The 22232-nt window shown below is 37.2% G+C and overlaps 1 protein-coding gene across 2 annotated transcripts in view; it reads right to left on the bottom strand.

Annotated features, from left to right (window-relative positions):
• DCUN1D4 (defective in cullin neddylation 1 domain containing 4) overlaps window positions 1-20661 on the bottom strand; it is a 144116-nt gene extending 123455 nt beyond the window's left edge. Inside the window, exons 1-2 of one of the 2 annotated variants that reach the window (XM_077136834.1) lie at window positions 20573-20661; window positions 20313-20373 (exon numbers count right to left, since the gene is read on the bottom strand). In XM_077136834.1, coding sequence (XP_076992949.1) covers window positions 20313-20373; window positions 20573-20581 — 70 coding nt within the window. In that variant the 5' untranslated portion in view covers window positions 20582-20661. Of the gene's footprint in view, window positions 1-20312; window positions 20374-20478 lie in introns of both variants that reach the window. The other variant, XM_077136836.1, reaches the window with a different exon arrangement.
• Window positions 20662-22232: the final 1571 nt, after the last annotated feature.

The following is a 22232-nucleotide window of genomic DNA, read 5'->3' as shown; positions in this document are numbered from 1 at the left end:
TGGAGTTGCCGAAGTCTAGAATTCGCACCATTTCACGAGTTCTGCCTCGTTTTGTCGGTGCTTTCAAGCCAACGCATCAGACTCTCCAATAATATTTTGATGTATTAACGGAGGATCTCCTCCCCGACATCCCCAACTCCAAAAACAAACATGCACCACTTTCCAGTATGCCAGAGACCATTCCCCAGCCCGCAGCTAGCACATTCCATGGATTCCCCCGTCGAGGAAAAGATGACACCACAATCAACAGGTAACAGAACTATTGGTCATTTAATATTAGATTTCTACAGACAAGGCCTTTGAGTTCCAGAGTTCTGAAATTTCGGTTTCAACTCAGGACGTAAATGTTACCCCAGGCAAAAGATTTGAAAGAACAGAGGACAGATAATCCATTTTCTGTGTCCCACGCAACTCCCATTGTAATATTCTCCATCCCTCTTAATCCTTAATTTCTCATCAATAAATCACTTACTTATAATTTTATTTCTATCTTTAAACATTTATGAATCACATTATGTAACAGAATCCAGAATTAAACCTAGCTGCTTCTCAAGACAAGAATCTCTCATAAAATGTCCCTGTTGCCCAACCTTAACCTGACAGAACCTCAGCTGTGCCAGAGGGAGCTGGACTCCTTGAATCAGGCAGCTCTAACTGTAGGTAACCCGGCCTCAGGCTGAGTGGAAATGTTGCTCCTGCATACTTTATCCCATTTCTGTGCTCAAACTATTCAACATCTAGGGGGAAAATAAATTATGTATCATTTATACAAGTTTATATAAATAATCTTTGTATTATTTGTATGCTTCAAAACTGTTTATCATTGCATTTCAGAGACTGAGACCGATGCTATTTTGCAGAGTAATGGGCTTGTCTGTAATTTAAAATAAGCCCAGTTTTTTTTGCCAGCCATGTGCAATATTGATTCATTTGCAGAGACCTTTATAATGATATGTATAATGATTAAGCTACATGAGGGCAGGAAACTGCCAGGTGTTTTGTCCCTTGCACCAGGACTCAGCTGGCATTTGAGAGGGGTACATAAAAATGTATAGAAAATAAAACCTTTGTTTTTTATAAACATCGTGGTCACAGTAGAGACTTAGGGTGCAATTCACCCAACTCTTCATAATGGGTCAGCTATAGCCTGGGGGTTAAGAAACAAAGTTCGTTCTTAGTCTGCAGAACGTTAGTCTGCCCCTTTTGTTCTGTGAATAATAAAACAGGTATAATTACAACTACATAATATTCTGCAAATAGAAAATTATAAACTTTTGAGGGCAGGAAGCTTATTTTATCTATCACCCTAGGATCTTGCACCATATTTTCAAAGAGTAGGCACTAGCTACCTGTTCTTTAAAGAGAATTGAATGTTGACTAATGGGAAATTTTAGAACTGAAAGGGACCTTGAAGATTGCCAGATCAACTTCCTCCTTTTAAGGATAAGAGACTTAAGATCCAAAAAGCATTAAGTGACTAATCCAAGTCACTCAGCTAGTTAATAACAAAACAGTAATTCAACTCAAGTTTCCCTTCTCCAAATCCACACCATCCAGTAGCAAAGCTTCAAATTCCAAAGATGAGTAAACTACTTTCACTTCACATTTCAAAGCTAGTACATAAATTGAATACAAAATCTATACTTCATATTTGGAATAGTGCCTTCTGTTTTACGAAATTCAATAAGGAATTTTTTCAATATGCAAAGCACTATTTCAATTTTTTTTTCTTATGAGTGCCATTCTCAAGTAACATGATTCCTATGGGGAAATTTACTGAGAATACTGTCACACTTCTGTGCATTGATATCCAAACCTTAAAAAAAGTAATAATTGTCTTGGGACTACAATGGGTAAAAAAGATATTTGGGGATGGAATCTCTATGCCTTTTCATGTCACCTGGTTCCTGCTTTAAAATAATATTAACACAGCTACTTTGTGTCAACAGATACTTCTAGTAGTTGGGAATTTTCTATCTTACTAATTGTAGAATGTTAATTTTAATCAGATATATTTTATATACTCTAAGCCTAGATTAGGATTCAATTTGGAAAAATATAGTAAGACAAAGAACAGAATTCAATAAGCAAATTTAAAAACTTTCCTTTGAATTCTATAAATTGCACTATAACATGGTTTTCCTGCATGTGCTGGGGATGGGGGTGCAGAATGGATAATGGCAGTCCTCAGAACTGATATATAGTTCAATTCAAAGAGATAAATATGCCCATGTAAAATTTAAAGAGAATGAGAAAAAACACACAGAAGGGAGATATTAATTTGGTGTTAAATTACTATGAAAGATTAAAAAATACAAAATACAAAAAAAAGATGACTAAAAAAAAATTGCCATGAAAGAGATTTTGTGGAACTCCAATAGGGACAAATAGTCAGGCCAAAGGAGTTTCCAGGATATGGAAAAAAAAGTAAACAAAATATATCTTTAGAGGACAGGAAAAAGATAAAGGCAAGACAGTTTGCTGTCCCAAATGGTGATGGCTGTTTTTTTACTACCTTCCATGCAGTAGTCACTACTATAATAATGCTGTATTTGTAAGTTATTCCACCTAACTTCACAACAACCCAATACCAATATTATCTGCAATTTACAGATAAGTGAACTGAGGCTTAGAGAGTGTCAGTAACTTCCACTCAGCTAGCAAATGATAGTGTCCTCAAATAGTCAAATTCCCTGTGCTATAATATTCCCATGTTGGGTTTCAGTTCCCTCTCTTTTTAATGAGGTTATTATGTACCCTACATACCTCATAGACTTATTTATACTGATGTGATAACTGAAATGCCTTATTTTATTGCACTTTGCTTTATCATGCTTCCCAGATACAGTTTTTTTTACAAATTGTAGTAACCTGGCATCAAACGAAAAGTATATCCTGCACTATTTTTCCAACAGCATGCACTCACTTTGTGTCTCTGGATCACATTTTGGTAATTCCCACAATATTTCAAACTTTTTCATTATTATTAAATCTGTTATGGTGATCTGTGATCTTTTCTATTGATATTGTGATTTGTTTTGGGGCACCACAAACCATGCCCATATAAGACCATGAACTTAATGGATAAATGTGTTCTGACTGCTCCACTGACAGGCTGTTCTCCAATGTCTCTCCATCCCCTCAGACCTCTTCATTCCCTAAGACACAATAATATTGAAATAAGTCTAGTTAATAACCCTACAATACCCTCCAAGTATTCAAATGTGAGGAAGAGTTGCACATCTCTCACTTTAAATCGAAAGCTAGAAATGATTAAGCTTAGAGAGGAAGGCTGTGGATAGAGCTCAGATAGGCTGAAAGCTCTGCTTCTTGCACTGAATAGTTAGCCAAGTTATGAATGCAAAGGTAAAGCTCTTGGAGGAAATTTAAAATGCTATTCAGTTGAACACATGAAGGATTAGAGAGCAAAACAGCTTTATTGCTGATATGGAGAAAGTTTAAGTGGTCTGGGTAGATGATCAAACCAGCCACAACATTTCCATAAGTGAAAACCTAATCCAGAGCAAGGCCCGAACTACATTCAATTCTATGCTATAGAAGAAAAGTTTGAAGCTAGCAGAGGTTGGTTCATGAGGTTTAAGAAAAGAAGCCATCTTCATAACATAAAATGCAAGGTGAAGCAACAAGTACTGGTATAAAAGGCTGAAGAAGTTTTCCAAGAGATCTAGCTAAGATAATTGATGAACGTGGCTACACTGAACAATAGATTTTCAATGAAGATGAAACAGCCTTCTTTTGAAAGAAGATGTCATCTAGAACTTTCATAGCTAGAGTGGAGAAGGCAATGCCTGACTTCAAAAGACAGACTAACTCTTTCGTTATGGCCTAATGCAGCTGGTGACTTTAAGTTGAAACCAATGCTCATTTACCATTCTGAAAATCCTTGAGTCCTTAAGAATGATGCTAAATCTACTGTCTGTACTTTATAAATGGAATAACAAAGTTTGGATGCAGTACATCTGTTTACAGCATGGTTTGCTGAATATTTTAAGCCCAGTGTTGAGACCTACTGCTCAAAAAAAATGTTCTTTTCAAAATATGACTGCTCATTGACAACGTACCTGGTCACCCAAGAGCTCTTATGGAAATGTACAATGATATCAGTGATGTTTGATGCTTGCCAATATACCATCCATTCTGTAGCCCCTGGATCAAGGAGTAATTCTGACTTTCAAGTCTTATTCTTTTAGGAAAGCATAAGGCTATAGCTGCCATAGATAGTGATTCCTCTGGATGGATCTGGAAAAATAAATTGAAACCCTTCCGAGTGGAATCACCATTCTAGATACCATGAAGAATATTTTAAATTCATCAGAGAAGTTCAAAATATCATCATTCATAGGAGTTTAGAAGAAGTTAATTCCAACCCTCATGGGTGACTTTGAGGTGTGTAAGACTTCAGTGGAGGTAGAAATAGCAAGAGAACTAGAATTAAATTTATTGCTCTAAATGCCTATATCAGAAAAGAAGAAAAGGCAAAAATTCAGGAATTAACTATCCATTTGGAAGAACTGGAGAAAGAACAGCAAGCTAACCCCAAAGCAAGCAAAAGGAAAGAAATAACAAAGATTAGAGCACAAATAAATGAAATTGAAAACATGAAAACAATAGAGAAAATCAATAAGACCAGAAGTTGGTTCTATGAGAAAATCAATAAGATTGATGGGCCCTTAGCAAGATTGACAAAAAGAAGAAGAGAGAGGATGCAAATAAATAAGATCAGAAATGGAAGAGGAGACATAACTACCGACCTCACAGAAATAAAGGAGGTAATAACAGGATACTATGAACAACTTTACGCTAATAAATACAACAATTTAGAGGAAATGGACGGGTTCCTGGAAAGACATGAACAACCAACTTTGACTCAAGAAGACATAGATGACCTCAACAAACCAATCACAAGTAAAGAAATTGAATTAGTCATTCAAAAGCTTCCTAAAAAGAAAAGTCCAGGACCAGATGGCTTCACATGTGAATTCTACCAAACGTTCCAGAAAGAATTAGTACCAATTCTCTTCAAACTCTTCAAAAAAAATCGAAGTAGAGGGAAAACTACCTAATTCATTCTATGAAGCCAACATCACCCTCATACCAAAACCAGGCAAAGATATTACAAAAAAAGAAAACTACAGACCAATCTCCCTAATGAATACAGATGCAAAAATCCTCAATAAAATTCTAGCAAATCGTATCCAACAGCACATTAAAAGAATTATACATCATGACCAAGTAGGATTCATCCCAGGTATGCAAGGCTGGTTCAACATAAGAAAATCAATTAATGTAATACACCATATCAACAAATCAAAGCAGAAAAATCACATGATCATCTCAATTGATGCAGAGAAGGCATTCGACAAGATTCAACATCCTTTCCTGCTGAAAACACTTCAAAGGATAGGAATACAAGGGAACTTCCTTAAAATGATAGAGGGAATATATGAAAAACCCACAGCTAATATCATCCTCAATGGGGAAAAATTGAAAACTTTCCCCCTAAGATCAGGAACAAGACAAGGATGTCCACTCTCACCACTATTATTCAACATTGTGTTGGAGGTTCTAGCCAGAGCAATTAGACAAGAAAAAGAAATACAAGGCATCAAAATTGGAAAGGAAGAAGTAAAACTATCACTGTTTGCAGACGATATGATACTATACGTCGAAAACCCGGAAAAATCCACAACAAAACTACTAGAGCTAATAAATGAGTACAGCAAAGTAGCAGGTTACAAGATCAACATTCAAAAATCTGTAGCATTTCTATACACTAGTAATGAACAAGCTGAGGGGGAAATCAAGAAACGAATCCCATTTACAATTGCAACTAAAAGAATAAAATACCTAGGAATAAATTTAACTAAAGAGACAAAAAACCTATATAAAGAAAACTATAAAAAACTGCTAAAAGAAATCACAGAAGACCTAACTAGATGGAAGGGCATACCGTGTTCATGGATTGGAAGACTAAATATAGTTAAGATGTCAATCCTACCTAAATTGATTTACAGATTCAATGCAATACCAATCAAAATCCCAACAACTTATTTTTCAGAAATAGAAAAACCAATAAGCAAATTTATCTGGAAGGGCAGGGTGCCCCGAATTGCTAAAAACATCTTGAGGAAAAAAAACGAAGCTGGAGGTCTCGCGCTGCCTGACTTTAAGGCATATTATGAAGCCACAGTGGTCAAAACAGCATGGTATTGGCATAAAGATAGATATATCGACCAATGGAATCGAATAGAGTGCTCAGATATAGACCCTCTCATCTATGGACATTTGATCTTTGATAAGGCAGTCAAGCCAACTCACCTGGGACAGAGCAGTCTCTTCAATAAATGGTGCCTAGAGAACTGGATATCCATATGCAAAAGAATGAAAGAAGACCCATCTCTCACACCCTATACAAAAGTTAACTCAAAATGGATCAAAGATCTAAACATTAGGTCTAAGACCATAAAACAGTTAGAGGAAAATGTTGGGAGATATCTTATGGATCTTACAACTGGAGGCGGTTTTATGGACCTTAAACCTAAAGCAAGAGCACTGAAGAAGGAAATAAATAAATGGGAACTCCTCAAAATTAAACACTTTTGTGCATCAAAGAACTTCATCAAGAAAGTAGAAAGACAGCCTTCACAATGGGAGACAATATTTGGAAATGATATATCAGATAAAGGTCTAGTATCCAGAATTTATAAAGAGATTGTTCATCTCAACAACAAAAAGACAGCCAACCCAATTACAAAATGGGAAAAAGACTTGAACAGACACCTCTCAGAAGAGGAAATACGGATGGCCAAGAGGCACATGAAGAGATGCTCAATGTCCCTGGCCATTAGAGAAATGCAAATCAAAACCACAATGAGATATCATCTCACACCCACCAGAATGGCCATTATCAACAAAACAGAAAATGACAAGTGCTGGAGAGGATGCGGAGAAAGAGGCACACTTATCCACTGTTGGTGGGAATGTCAAAGGGTGCAACCACTGTGGAAGGCAGTTTGGCGGTTCCTCAAAAAGCTGAATATAGAATTGCCATACGACCCAGCAATACCATTGCTAGGTATCTACTCAAAGGACTTAAGGGCAAAGACACAAACGGACATTTGCACACCAATGTTTATAGCAGCATTATTTACAATTGCAAAGAGATGGAAACAGCCAAAATCTCCATCAACAGAAGAGTGGCTAAACAAACTGTGGTATATACATACGATGGAATATTATGCAGCCTTAAGACAAGATAAACTTATGAACCATGTAATAACATGGATGGACCTAGAGAATATTATGCTGAGTGAATCCAGCCAAAAACTAAAGGACAAATACTGTATGGTCCCACTGATGTGAACGGACATTCGAGAATAAACTTGAAATACGTCATTGGTAACAGAGTTCAGCAGGAGTTAGAAACAGGGTAAGACAATGGGTAATTGAAGCTGAAGGGATACAGACTGTGCAACAGGACTAGATACAAAAACTCAAAAATGGACAGCACAATAATACCTAATTGTAAAGTAATCATGTTAAAACACTGAATGAAGCTGCATCTGAGCTATAGGTTTTTGTTTTGTTTTGTGTTGTTTTGTTTTGATTTTACTATTATTACTTTTATTTTTTTCTCTATATTAACATTCTATATCTTTTTCGGTTATGTTGCTAGTTCTTCTAAACCAATGCAAATGTACTAAGAAATGATGATCATGCATCTATGTGATGAGGTTAAGAATTAATGATTGCATGTGTAGAATGGTATGATCTCTAAATGTTGGGTTAATTTCTTTTTTTCCGTTAATTAAAAAAAAAAAAAAAAAAGAGAAGGGATAATTGGAGATGAAGGGATACAGACTGTACAACGGGACTGGATATAAAAACTCAGAAATGGACAGCACAATACTACCCAATTGTAATGCAATTATGTTAAAACACTGAATGAAGCTGCATGTGAGGTATAGGTTTTTTGTTTTTGTTTTTTTTCTTTCTATTATTGTTTTAATTCTTATTCTGTTGTCTTTTTATTTCTTTTTCTAAATCGATGCAAATGTACTAAGAAATGATGAATATGCAACTATGTGATGTTATTAAGAATTACTGATTGTACATGTAGATTGGAATGATTTCTAATTGTTTTGTTAATTCTTTTTTTAATTAATAAAAAAAAAAAAACCAAAAAAAAAAAAAAAAAAAAAAAAAAAAAAGAGAACTAGAATTAGAAGTGGCACTGAAGATGTGACTGAACTGCTGCAACCTTGTGATAAAACTATAATGGATAAGGAGTTGCTTCTTATGGTTGAGCAAGAAAGTGGTTTCTTGATGTGGTCTGCTCTTGGTGAAAATGCTGTGAATATTGCTGAAATTACAACAAAGGATTTAGAATAGTTATATCAACTTAATTGATAAAGTAGTGGCAAGGTTTGAAATGATTGACTCCAGTTTTGAAAGATGTTCTGCTGTGGGTAAAATGCAATCAAACAGCATACTACAGAGAAATCCTTTGTGAAAGTAAGAGTTGATTATTGCAGCAAACTTCATTGTTGTCTCATTTTAAGAAATTGCCACAGCCACCCTAACCGTCAACAACCAATACCCTGCTCAGTCAGCAGCCATCAACATTGAGGCTGCAAGTTGTAAAAAACTACAACTTGCAGAAGGCTCGCATAATGATTAGCATCTCAGGCAATAATGTATTTTTAACTAAGGTATGTTTGTTGGTTTTTTTAGACACTTACTATTGCACACAGTATACTACAGTATAGTATAAACATAACTTTTCTATGTACTGGAAAACCAAAATATTTGCATAACTCACTTTATTGAGATATTTGATTTATTGCAGTGGTCTGGAACTGAACCTGCAGTATCTCTGAGGTATGTCTGTATGCAGGTGAATGTACTTTTAAGAGAGATTGAAACAAGACCTCTTTCTAGGGATGAATATCTATTGCCTCAGGCTGCCTTTGTAGATATATATCATGAAAAATATGAATCAGATTATTTCCTGGCTACTATATTCTTTTATATATTTTACACTTTTGACCTTATTCCAACAGCAATTATCTACTCTATGCTATATTTTTAATGAGAGTATCTATGCACAGAACCTAAGGAAGCTGAACATAATAAATTCTCTGCTCTGATATATCACTAAGAGAGCAGCCTCTTCAACGTTACTGGAATTAACCTTTTAGCCAACGAGACCTGTGTTCAAGGATTATGATGTGTGAAACCTACTCTCAAATGATCAGAAAATAGATGGATAGATAGATAGATAGATAGATAGATAGATAGATAGACAGAGAGATAGACAGAAAGAAAAGAAGATATGTAAAATGTGGCAAATGTTAAAATTGGTGGATCTGAGTTTCTGAGGGTGTGGAGGTATGTTGAAGTTATCTGTATTGGGTTTGTATTATTTTTGCAGCTGTCCTGTAAGTTTTAAATTATTTCAAAATAAAAAGTTACAAAAAAAGAATGTCCCTGTAACATACACAGATGTGTAAGTAGAAAATTTTTACAAATAGTCACTTAGCAGATGCTACTAAGGTAATAAAAATGTTGGTTTCATTTTTCAATACCTGCATATAGTTAGGTCCCAATTATCAGGCTAATAAAGAAGGCATAGATAGGAGGCATTTTCCTCATTACAGCCCCTCCTCAAAGGACAGCCCCTTCTCAGACTAGTAGTCATTAATAAACTGAAATGATGGCATCATTTGTGATCCATCTCCTTTAATACACCTTTACTTTCATCAGCCTTCTTTGCCACTCTCTAACTTACACTAGTTGTGCCAGTTTGAAACTGTCGTGTACCCCCAGAACAGCCAATGTTCTTTAATCTTTATTCAATATTGCCATGTGGCATCTTTTTTATTGTTTCCATGGAGAAGTGACCCACCCAATTGTGGGTGGTTGCTTTTGATTTGTTAATTTCCATGGAGATGTGTCTCCACCCATTCAAGGTGGGCTTGCCTATTGGACTCCTTTAAGAGGGAACCATTTTGGAAAAAACTTTAGTGCTGACAGAGCCCACACAGCCAGAGATCTTTGGAGATGCAGGAGGAGAACACCCCCAGGGAAGCCTTATGACATGAGGAGAGAAAGCTAGTAGTCGTTGCTATGTGCTTTCCCAGCTGAGAGAGAAACTCTGAACTTCATCAGCCCTTTCTTTGGAGTTAAGGTAACTTTCTCTGGATGCTTTAGTTTGGATGTTGCTATGGCCTTAGAACTGTGAACTTGCAACTTAATAAATTGCCTTTTTAAAAGCCATTCCATTTCTGGTATATTGCATTCTGGCAGCTTTAACAAACTAAAACACAAGTGTTCAGTGAGAACACTGAACTATTACATACAAGCAAGTGACCATTTTTAAAATCAGTATAGGTTGTTTGATAAAATTGATGTGTTACTGCAATATAGGTTTGTAACTTTCATTCAAGGAATTTCTATTTTTTTTCATCAGCTGTCATTGGGGCTATAATGTATTCAAAAAAAATTAAAATTAAAAATTTTTAAATGAAGTAAAAAACCTTAACAAATGGAATTGAAACTTTGGGAGGAACTTCCTGGAACCAACTCTACACTGGACATTTTAGCCTTGGAGGAAATTTTTCTAGAAGCAGAACATAGGCTTTCAGGAGCTAAATAGCCTGAATTAAAATCCCATTGACTCAAAGAGGGCAAATACTTCACATCTTTGTGCCTTGGTTTACCCATTCATAAAACAGTGAAAACAATAGGATCCACCTCCTAGTGATGTTGTGAGGATTAAATGAATGAATGTAAGTAAAGCACTCTAAGCTGTGCCAGGGACATAGGAAGTACTCAATAAATGTTACGTGTCATTGTCATTGTTGTGACAGTACTCATCACACTCTATAATAACCCTTTCTTATCACATCCAGCTTTTCACCCTAAATCATTCTGTTCTTCTAAGCTAGTCCCTGACTCCACAGTCATTGTGCTTTAGTACTTGCCTTCCTTCCTTCCTTCTAGAGGTTATGGTGAACATCAAATTGGGATGCAAATGTCCTTCACCAAGCCATGCCACCACCATAATTTAGCCTACCTTGAAGCTGAAAAGTGAACATTATGCAAGTAAAGAAAAAATGAGTACCCAATGTCAATGCCACATCATTCAAACTCTTTTGAAAACTAGCTTAATGAAAATTGATTGACACTGGGAGGTCAAATGGATTTAGGAAATGTCTGTGAATATAGAAAGATGGTATCCTAAATGAGTAAAGAGATTATAATAGATTATAAGGGATTCTGTATCAACAGAGGCACAAATTGTGTTCCATAATGTCCTTAGACTTTAAGGTACTATTGCCTTTCCTTGAGAGCCACAGTTACTGGTGTAGAACATTTTAAATTTGTTAAACCAGAGGCAAAGGCAAAATGTCTTTAAGTATTACCTTTGTACCAACCTGCATTAAGACTCAGATGCTACCATTTACAATCCTTGAAGTAGGCATTGAATTTGCCTGGGCCTCAGTTCCTTCATCTTGAAAATGGGGATGCTTCAGTTTCCTTGGTTGCTCCAGCAAATGCCATGCCATGGATTGTCTTAAACAATGGGAATTTATTGGATCACAAATTTGAGGCTAGAAGTCTAAATCAATTCTTCATCAAGGCAATGCTTTCTTCCCTAAGAATGGTATTCTGAGGCTGGCTGTTGGTAATCCTTCGTCCTTAGCATTTCTGTAACATGGCAATGCACATTGTCAGCCCCTCCTGGCCTCTCTTTTCTTGGTTCCATTGGCTTTCAGTTTCTGGATGTTCCTGTGCTTTCTCTCTATATATTTGAATTTCATTCTGCTTATAAAGGACTCCAGTAATAGGATTAATATCCATCCTGATTGAGGTGGGCCACACCTTAACTGAAGTCATCTCATCAAAAGGTCCTACTTACGATGGATTCACACCCATAGGAATGGATTAAGTTTAAAACATGTTTTTCTGGAGTACATAACTCCAGACCATCATAGAAGGGGTGAATGAGGGTTAAATAAGATAAAAATATGTAAAAACACTTATAAAAGTAGAAGAGGGAAGCAGGGCTAAATGCATAAGTACTAATCAATTCTATGATGCTTTCACACATTTCTTTGTGAACCTAATGCAACCCTGCAAGGTATAGTTGGCTAATTTTTCTGCATAGGGACTTTTTCAAGTAAAAATGAGTTCCTATTTTAAAATTTCTAGAAAATTCTGATTTCTTTATGAAGCAGTCATCTTAGAAATCTCTCAGAAAAGCTAAGAATTTTCTGATTATATTGAGATTTGACATCAGTGTTTCAATTTTAATTCCATTTAGCAATGGCTTTTTGCCTTCTTCTAATATAGAATTTCATTCATTTGCAAAACTGTTTCTATCTCCTAGATTTCTTGAAACATGACTGTTAGGGGAGCATTGATAAGCCTTTTAACTAATCCTTTTCTCCAGTACAACTATAGGATGCTTAAAGTGACTCTCTTCTTTTTATCCAGGTCTCTCTCTTTTTTTTTTAATGGAAATCACACCTGCTTAGAGAATTAACAGAGTATTTGAATAAAAATGTATGAATTCATTACCACATGTTCTCCTCTGAATTGGATATTTTCACATTACTCCATATTGAGCTAATCAAGTCCTAATGATGCTGCATTGAATTCGATCTCAGAAGGTATAATTTTCCAATTAAATCTAAACAAAGCATGACCTTTATAGTGACTTCCATAAAGATAGTATTGGTTCAATTACTCCAGCTAACAGAATAGACAGAAAGAATAACCATTTTACTTGGACAGCAGCTTCTGGTTTTGTCAGGCTCTTCATTTCTCCTTGCCTTTTCTAGCCTGCCTGCATGAATACAATGTCTTTTTAACCATCCCTCTCAGAACATTACGGGAGACCCCCTCCCTTTTCAGAACTTGGTGGTTGCATGACAGCCAAGCAACTCATTAGGGGCTTCCCTGTTCCTTTTTGCTCATGCGTCTCATTTGGGACATACATCTCATTTTGGGCATGTGCCATGTGGCCCTAGGAATTCCTCTACACTGGTGCAAATGTCCCCTCTTCCTTAGGAAACAGTTTCCTAACAATTCTGGACATTGCATTGTATGTCCCACAGCCAGCAATTGCTTACCCCAGGCATCCACGTGACTACTCTTACAAAATGTTTTGTAGGAGCACTCCACAAACTGCCTTTTACACACAGGGGAGTTCTGGGACAGCAAATACTTAAGACCACCACTGGTCATATGGGGCAAGACATATATACTCTCAGCATGTGCACGAGGGTTACTCTGCTCCCTTCAGAATTGGGGCCAGGGAAGCAGGTGAGGGAGAAGCCACCCAGGCTTTTATAAAAAAAAAAAAAAAGAAAAGAAAAAAGAAACTATAAAAAGGCCTATGTCTTGATGAAATTATAATTTCCAAAAAATTGTTAATAACCTTACTCCCTTTAAAAACTAAAAATTTAGGGGTGGGCCGCGGTGGCTCAGCGGGCAAAGTGCTTGCCTGCTATGCCGGAGGACCTCGGTTCGATTCCCGGCCCCAGCCCATGTAACAAAAACGGAGAAACAGAATACAATAAAACAAGAAAATGTTTAAAAATGTTTCCCTTTCTTCCTTCCTTCTATCCTTCCTTCCTTCTCTCTGTCTTTCCTTTAAAAAAAAAAAAAAAAAAAAAAACTAAAAATTTCTTATAAATGGTTTTATTTTTTATTTCCTACACCAGGAGTTCCTATGGCCTTTATGTAGTCATTTTCTCATATTGCAGAGTGAAACATTCTGGGAGAGTGGAGATGGCAAACAGCAATAGGAAACGGGGGAGGGAAGAGGAATATGGGAGCTATGAAAAATATATGCTCATTTTCTTGGTGGTGATAACATGTTATGGAAGTAAGAACTTCCTTCCTGTTCTAAAAAGGAAGAAGATGTAGGATGTCAAAACATGACTAAGCAGATTCTAGGCCCTATAAATTAGCTGCAGTTGCCTTAGCCACATACACCCCAACACTCATACCTGAACCTCAAAAGAAATTGGGCACACACACCCATCTCTAGATTACCAGTTGAGATGTGTCATCTTCTAACTAACTTGAATGAATACATTTTTATTTAGCCAAGATAGGTTAAAGCAAATGCCCTTAAAATTTGGGAGGGGGGCCAGGGTGAGGTCACAGACCCCTTTAAGAATCTACTGAAAACTGATTCTTTATCAAAGGCCTGAAACCAACTCATATCCACCACCTCCTAAATTAAGAATTCCTAGGTCAGACATCTGAGTTCAAAAGTATTTCCTTTTAAAAATCCAGGATCTTTAGGCAATAATCAGTGGCTATCAGTAATTTTGTTAGTGAGAGATTTTTCCAATGTTAGCTGTTTTCCCAAGTCTGGCTGCCATCTGAGCCTGACCTCAAAGAATGGGAATTTTTTTAGGGAAGTCGTGCCTGAGGTGAACAGTTTCAGACCATGGAAATTGTTGAAAGAAGGGAAAACTTGACTCTTGAGGCCAGGATTTTGAAGGCAGTATAAAAGTATTGGCTACTGAACAAGAGAAGAGAAGCACTCTTTGGAGCAGAGGTGCCAATCACAAATTTCAGTTCTTTCCAAATTTTGCTGACCTCCAGTTCCAAACTGGGTTTTTCAACAGACATCTGCACCCATACTCTAGGTCTGACCCTGCCTACAGTCTCCCTTTAAAGGAGACATCTAATTTGTTTCATCCCCTCATTCCTTCACCCCAGATCCTGTTATGCTATTCCCAGGCCCACCCCACAACTGGTCAGCTTATCCTGAAAGTCCCACTTTGAACCTCTTCGTTTTTATTCCTCATCCCTCGATCTCACATCACATTTCCTGGCTTGGAAGCTATCACCTCAACCCTATTGTGTTCTAAACCTCCATTCACATTTTGTAGCTTTACCTTTGGGAAGCATACCTCAAATTCACAGAAAATAGACTGAAAAGTGTATTGCCAAACACTTAATTACCACTAACTCTGTGCCAGGCACTATTCTAATTGCTAGAGTCAATTCCTTTAATCTTCCCAGCAGTCTGTAGAGGTAGGAACTTCCTGTTAAATCCATTTTACAAATGAGGAGACTGAGTCACAAATAGGGAAAATAAATTGCCCAAGGTCACACAGCTAGTAAGTGGTGGAACTGGGAGAATTAAACCCAAACAGACTGGCTCCAGAGCTGTACACCTAATCACTATGCTATATTTCTTCTTTTTGTTTTGTTTTAGTTTTTATTTATTCTTAATTTTTATTGTGATAAAATAAATAAAGCATAAAATTTCCCATTTTAACCCTTTCGAGTATACAAGTCAGTGATGTTAATTACATTCACACTTTTGTGCCACCATGACCACTGTTCAATTACCAAAAGTTTGCTTTCATCCCAAACAGAAACTTTGTGGAATGAAGTCCTTATATTTAGGACTTCGATCCATTTTGGGTTCATTTTTGTATATGGTGTGATGTAGGGGTCCACTTTCATTTCTTTCCATATTGCGTTTTCCCAGCACCATTGTGTTAGTTTGCAAGCTGCCAGAACGCAATGTATCAGAAATGGAGCAGCTTTTCTAAAGGGGAATTTAATAAGTTATATGTTTACTGTTCCAAAGAAATGAAAGTGTCCAAATTAAGGCATCAACAAGACGTTAGCTTCACTCAAGAAATATAACAAGACGTTAGCTTCACTCAAGAAAGGCCTATGGGTCAGGAACACTGTCAGCTGGGAAATCACATGACTGGCATCTGCTAGTCCCTTGTTCCTGGGCTCCATTGCTTTCAGCCTCTATTCCTGTGGGGGTTCCTCACTTTGCTTACCCAGGGCTGGCTTTTGGGTTCCTTGGTCACTCTCCATGTTCTAGTTTGCTAGCTGCTGGAATGCAATATACCAGAAATGGAATGGCTTTTAAAAAGGGGAATTTAATAATAGTGTACAGTTCTAAGGTGGAGAAAATGTCTGAATTAAACAAGTTGATATAACTGTCCAATCAAACGCATCCAGGGCTAGATGCCTTGGTTCAAGAAGGCCGATGAAGTTAAAGCTTTCTGTCTCAAGTGAGAAAGTGCATGGCGAACACAGGGTTTCTCTCTCAGCTGGGAGGACACATGGCAGACGTGGCATCATCTGCTAGTTTTCTCTCCTGGCTTCCTGTTTCATGAAACTTCCCAGGAGGCATTTTCCTTCTTCATCTCCAAAGGTTGCTGGCTAGTGGACTCTGCCTCGTGGTGCTGTGGCATTCTCCGCTCTCTAAATCTCCAGCTTTCTTCAAAATGTTTCCTCTTTTATAGGATTCCAGTAAACTAATCAAGACCCACCCAAATGGGTGGAGACATGTCTCCACCTAATCCAGTTTAACAACTCTTGATTGAGTCACATCTCCAGAGAGATGATCTAATTACAGTTTCAAACATACACTACTGAACAGGGATTAGAAGAAAAGGCTGCCTTTACAAAATGGGATTAGGATTAAAACATGGCTTTTCTAGGGTACATACATCCTTTCAAACCAGCACACTCCAGGTACTGCCTTGCTTAACATCTCATGGCAATGTCTGCTGGACTCCAAGCATCTCCAAGCATCCATATCTCTGTTCTACATATGTCCGCACCTGTGTCAGCTCTGCTGTCAAGTTTCTGTCAGCTCTGAGGTTTCTGCTGTTTCTCTAGACTCTGTCATTTCTCCAAAATGTTTCCTCTTTTAAAGGATTCCAGTAAGCTAACCAAGACCCACCTGGAATCAGTGGAGTCACTTCTCCCTCTAATCAAAGATCACAGCCACAATTGGGTGAGCCACATCTCCATGGAGATGATCTAATCAAAAGCATCTACATACAATATTGAATCAAAAGGGTCGCTCCCACAAGATTGGATCATGATTAAAGCATGGATTTCTGGGCTACATAATACTTGCAAACTAGCACAATCATGTTTTGAAGGATATTCTTTTCCCATTCAGTGGACTTGGCATCTTTCTCAAAAATCAATTGGCAATAAATTCTACAAAATTCCCCTATGTGGAACATGACTTTCAGGGATGTAAATCTCCCTGGTAAAGTGGGATGGTGCTCCCAGGGATAAGCCTGGCCCTGGCATCGTGGGATTGAAAAAACCTTCTTGACCAAGAGGGGGAAAATTAATGTAACAAAATAAGGTTTCAGTTACTAAGATTTCAAATAGAGTTGAGAGCTCATTCTGCAGATTACTCTTATGCAAGTTTCAGCCAGATATTATAAATTGCCATCGTTTGCCAAGCCCCAACAGTGTTCCTGAAAACCCTAAAAAAAAAAAAAAAAAAAAAAAACCCAGGGCTCTAAGACTCCGTAAAAGTTTTACTTATTAAATTTATTTTTCAGAAACTTAAAATCTCCAGATTGTTTCTATGCCACATAAGCCCTGAAATTTAGAGATATCAATCCCTCCCAGAATATCAACCAGTTGTATTTCCCTACCCATATTATCAACACACCTTTTCAACATGAAGTTAGAATGGTCATTGCCCAAATTTCCTTGAAGATTGAGAGAATTATCAAATGAGAGGGAGAAGTTAGGATTTAATAAATGATTATGACTACTGAATCATTATATAGATATTTCTTTTTAGTTTTAGAACAGCCATAAGGTAATACTTGAAATTGCGGAAATGTAACCATATTATACTTTGAAATTTGCTCTATAACTAATTGTTAAACTGTACTTTAAAATTTATCATTTTTCTGTATATATGTTTATTTCACAATAAAAATGTTTTTAAAAATCAGTTGGCCATAAATATAAGATTTATCTCTGAACTCTCAAATCTATTCATTTGGTCCATGTGTCTACCTTTGTGCCAGTACCACACTGCTTGATTTTTTTTAATTGCAAAACTTTTGAAATAAGTTTTGGAATCAGGAAATATGTGTCATTCAACTTCATTCATCTTTTTTGAAATGGCTGTAGCAATTCAGAGCCCCTCACCCTTCAATATTAATTTGGTCATTGGCTTTCCCATTTCTGTGAAAAAGGCAGTTGGAATTTTGGGGGATCGTGTTGTATCTGTAAATCACTTCAGGTAGAATTGACATCTTAACAGTATTTACTCTTTCAATCCATGAACACAGAATGTCTTTAAATTTAAGTCTTCTTTATTTTTGCATGGGGAGGCACCGGGAATCGAACCTGGGTCTCTGGCGTGGCAGGGGAGAACTCTGCCTGCTAAGCCACCATGGCCCACCCTAAGTCTTCTTTAATTTCCTTCAGCAGTGATTTATAGTTCTTTATGTACATGTCCTTTACATACTTGGTTAAATTTATTCCTGTATATTTATTATTTTATTTGTTATTACAAATATAATTGTTTTATTTCCTTTTTGGATTGCTCATTGCTACTATATAAAAACACCACTGATTTTTGTGTGTTGATTTTGTACTCAACCACTTTGTTGAAGTCCTTTATTAGCTCTAGTAGTTTCTTATAGATTCTTCAGGTTTTCTATATATATAGGATTGTGTCATCTGTGAATAGGGAAAATTTTACTTCTTCCTTTCCACTTTGGATGTCTTTTATTTCTTTTTCTTGCCTAAATGTTCTGGCTTGGACTTCCAGTATAATACTGAATAGCTGGGGTTTGAAAGTGGTCATCCTTGTCTTATTCCTGATCTTAGGGGAAAACTTTCAATCTTTTGCCATTGAGTATGATGCTAGTTGTGGGTTTTTCATGTATGCCTTTTATCATCTTGAGGAAATTTCCATCTATTTATAGTTTTCTGAGTATTTTTATCAAGAAAGGGTATTGGATGTTGTCAAATGCCTTTTCTGCACCAACTGAAATGATCATATTTTTTTCCCTTTATTTTATTAACATGGTTTATTACATTAATTAATTTTATTATATTGAGCCACCTTGTATTACTGGGATAAATCCCATTTCGTTGTGGTATATAATTCCTTAAATGTGCTGTTGTAATCAGTTTGCTAATATTTTGTTGAGTATTTTTGTATCTATATTCATGAGAAATTTTGATCTGTAATTTTCTTTTCTTCCAGTATCTTTATCTGGCTTTGGTATTGGGGTGATGCTGGCCTTACAGAATGAGTTAGAAAGTTGTCTCTCCTTTATAATTTTTTTGAAACATTTGAGCAAGATTGGTTTAATTCTTCTTTGAATATCTGGTGAAATTCACCAGTGAAGTCATCTGGTCCTGGGCTTTTCTCTGTTGAAAGGTTTTTGATTGTTAATTCAATCTTTACTTTTATTTTTCTGTTAAAGTTTTCCATTTCTTCTTGAGTCAGTGTAGGTCATTTGTTTCTAGTAATATGTCCATTTCATCTAGGTTTTTTGTTTTGTTTTGTTTTGTTTTGGCATACGGTTGTTTATATAATCTTCTGATAATCCTTTTTATTTATTTCGGGTTGGTAGTCATGTCCCCACATTAAGTTCTGATTTTAGTTATTTACATCCTATATTGCTTATTTAATAGAATTTTACAGAGAACTGCTTTCCCACCCCACCCCCACCCACATACACGCACAGTACAAATCCTTTAATGTGGAAGTTGTACCTATATTCCTAGCACTGGTAGGCAGTCACACATAGTATACTCCGTGGGTACCAGGACAAACCAATGACAACTTGAAACACAGTTTTCCCAATTCCAGATTATAGACTCTATCATTTCCCCTGCTAACCAGATTCGAGGACCCAGCATCAGGACTGTAACAGGTTGTTAACTGGCAGCATAGCTTTAAAGGATTGCCATTGTACACTCATCAAAACCGTGACACTTGCTAATATCCCCCCACATCTCCTTCCAGAGTCTTCTGTCCTTCTTCCTGGGATCCAGAGCTCTTCGTTGTGCTGGATCGCCTTCCTAGATGGACTGCTCTTATTTTCAGAAAAAGGCTCATCCCTAAATAGTGAAGGCAAACCTTATGGTTTGTTCCCTTTTTAATAGGCTGAATAAAATTGAAATGACTTAAACAACATCCTTGAAGAATGCCTCAAATGGATAGCCTGAACAATTGGAAGGCAAAGAGTGCAAAGGCTATTATATCTTCATGATTGTATAAAAGGTTTCAGATCAAATGTGTGTGTAAAAGCCTCGGGCCTTTTGAGCTTCATCAAGTGGAGACACTACTTTTTACCTGCTTCTCTGATCATTCTCTCATGACTGGAGCCAAAACCATCACCATCCCCTCAGCATAAGTACAAAGTATGATTGGCTTAATTCATATACCTTAGAGATGCTTGGATTCAGGAGTTATTTTTTATTAACTTGCCCTTATCAAAACATACCTGTCCAATGTCTCATTCCTTCAGATCCTTGTGAATGACCAACTTGCTGTTCTCTGATAAGCTAATTCAGAGGAGAATATAGATGAATTAAATTTTATCACTTATAAGGACATTACATTAAAAAAACAGATTTATAAACAAATGGCTCAATAACAACCCAACATACATTTCAAGCTGCCTTGTGCCCTTAAAAGTCTCCCCTCTTTCGTCTCTTCATATACGATGCTTCCTCAGCCTTTATAACTCAGCTCAAAGCTCACCTCCTCCATTAAGCTTTCCTTGACTGAGGCTGCCTACAGTTATATCTTTTTCAACTTTTCAACACTATACTAGAATTTGGCAGGAGGAAACAGAACCAGAACCAGGAACAAAAGGGAATAGAATGTCGGAACTGGATGATCTCAGAGGTGAGCTCAACATTCTCTTATTTTACATCTTTAGATGAGAAGACACATATGACCAGCCCACCCCAAGTCAAAGGGTATTTTATGTGGTTGTTTCTTCCCAGGCTTCCCCACTTTTTTCTGGGAAGAGCCCCCTCTTCTTTTGGGGAAAGTGCACAACCCACCATCCAGCAAACAAAGTTCTGATGGACTTGCCAATAAAAATACTCCCTACTCCCATTGGGCATGCGATTGCAACGGGGCCAGTTAGATCTTTCCCTAGAATTTTAAAAATTAGAATTAAGGAGCAACAGATTGTTCTGTCTGTAAACCCAAAAAACCAATCCAACAGAAATTGATAAACAGAACCACTCATTTCCTTGTTTATGAAATTTATTCATGAAACAACCATTTTTTATCATGACCCTTCAGTGTGCCGAACCCTGTGCTAGCCTCTAGAGATAAAACATTGAGCAAAAACTGACCCATTAGCTGTCTTCTGTGATCTTATGGGTTTATAGGGACAATTCCTCAAATAATCATACAATCAAAGTAAAGCTGTCATTTTAACAAGTAGTAAATGGTCTTCTGAGGGCATATAATAGAGGATCTAGTTTGGTTGCCATATGTAGTTGTACAGTTTGTGCGCTACACAAAGTTGCTGGCCAAGGAGTCAAGTGAGGGCTGAAATTCCACTTGTACACTGCTCACCACACCATGATCCTTGGTGTGAAGCTGTGTCTATCCAGAGGAAGGGGCACCTTGTTCTTCACGTACCAACACTGTCTATCCTAGGGGGGTAATTCTTCCTAAGTTGTTCCAAAGACTTGAATATACAGCCAGGACTCTGGTTTGGTCCAGCAGGGGGGCTGGGGTGGGGGTGGGGCATCCCTAAAGAGGTACCTGGAGCTGACACAGGATGACTGATAGGAGATAAATTAAATGGTAGGGAGAGCTTTCCAAACATAGGAACACCCATGCAACAGTCTTGTCTTGATGGCTCTCTAGTTCTTGGTTCCAGTCACTTTGAGGTCTGGCCAAGCCCCTGCTTTTCCAGGGGATTGCTCATAGATCAGAGCAGGTCCAGCTCTCCTTCCCCCAAGTCCAGTGGGCCTCCTTTATCTCTGCAGTCCTCATCTTTCCACATGTTGGAAACTTCTATTCTACTCTATTATGCTCTCCTCACCTAAGCAGGAGCTATATATTTGGTAATCTAGCATTGTCTCCTGCATATAGCAGAAACTCAAAAAACATTTGATGAATCAAGAGCTGACTGACTCCTTACTGGTGGTCATTTTGTCTGCCATAACTGGAAAAAAATGGAGAAGTATTTGGGGGCAGGGTGATTTTTCTTGTATCTTCCTCATCACCACCAATTTCATCCATAGCTTCCACTATCCCTAATATGCAGTCCCTAGCTTATAATGTTAATAACTGACATTGATTTATCTAAAATTTGGCTATGGATAGCTAGAGGGAGTTATTTCATAAGGAAAAGAGTTAGCAGCTTTTACTCTGTCTCTGCATGGTGAGTCCC

Source organism: Tamandua tetradactyla, chromosome 19 (genome assembly GCF_023851605.1).
Source record: "Tamandua tetradactyla isolate mTamTet1 chromosome 19, mTamTet1.pri, whole genome shotgun sequence".
In the NCBI taxonomy this organism is placed as follows: Eukaryota; Metazoa; Chordata; class Mammalia; order Pilosa; family Myrmecophagidae; genus Tamandua; species Tamandua tetradactyla.
Note: the sequence above shows the minus strand (reverse complement) of the source record. Positions and strands in the feature narration are given on the sequence as shown.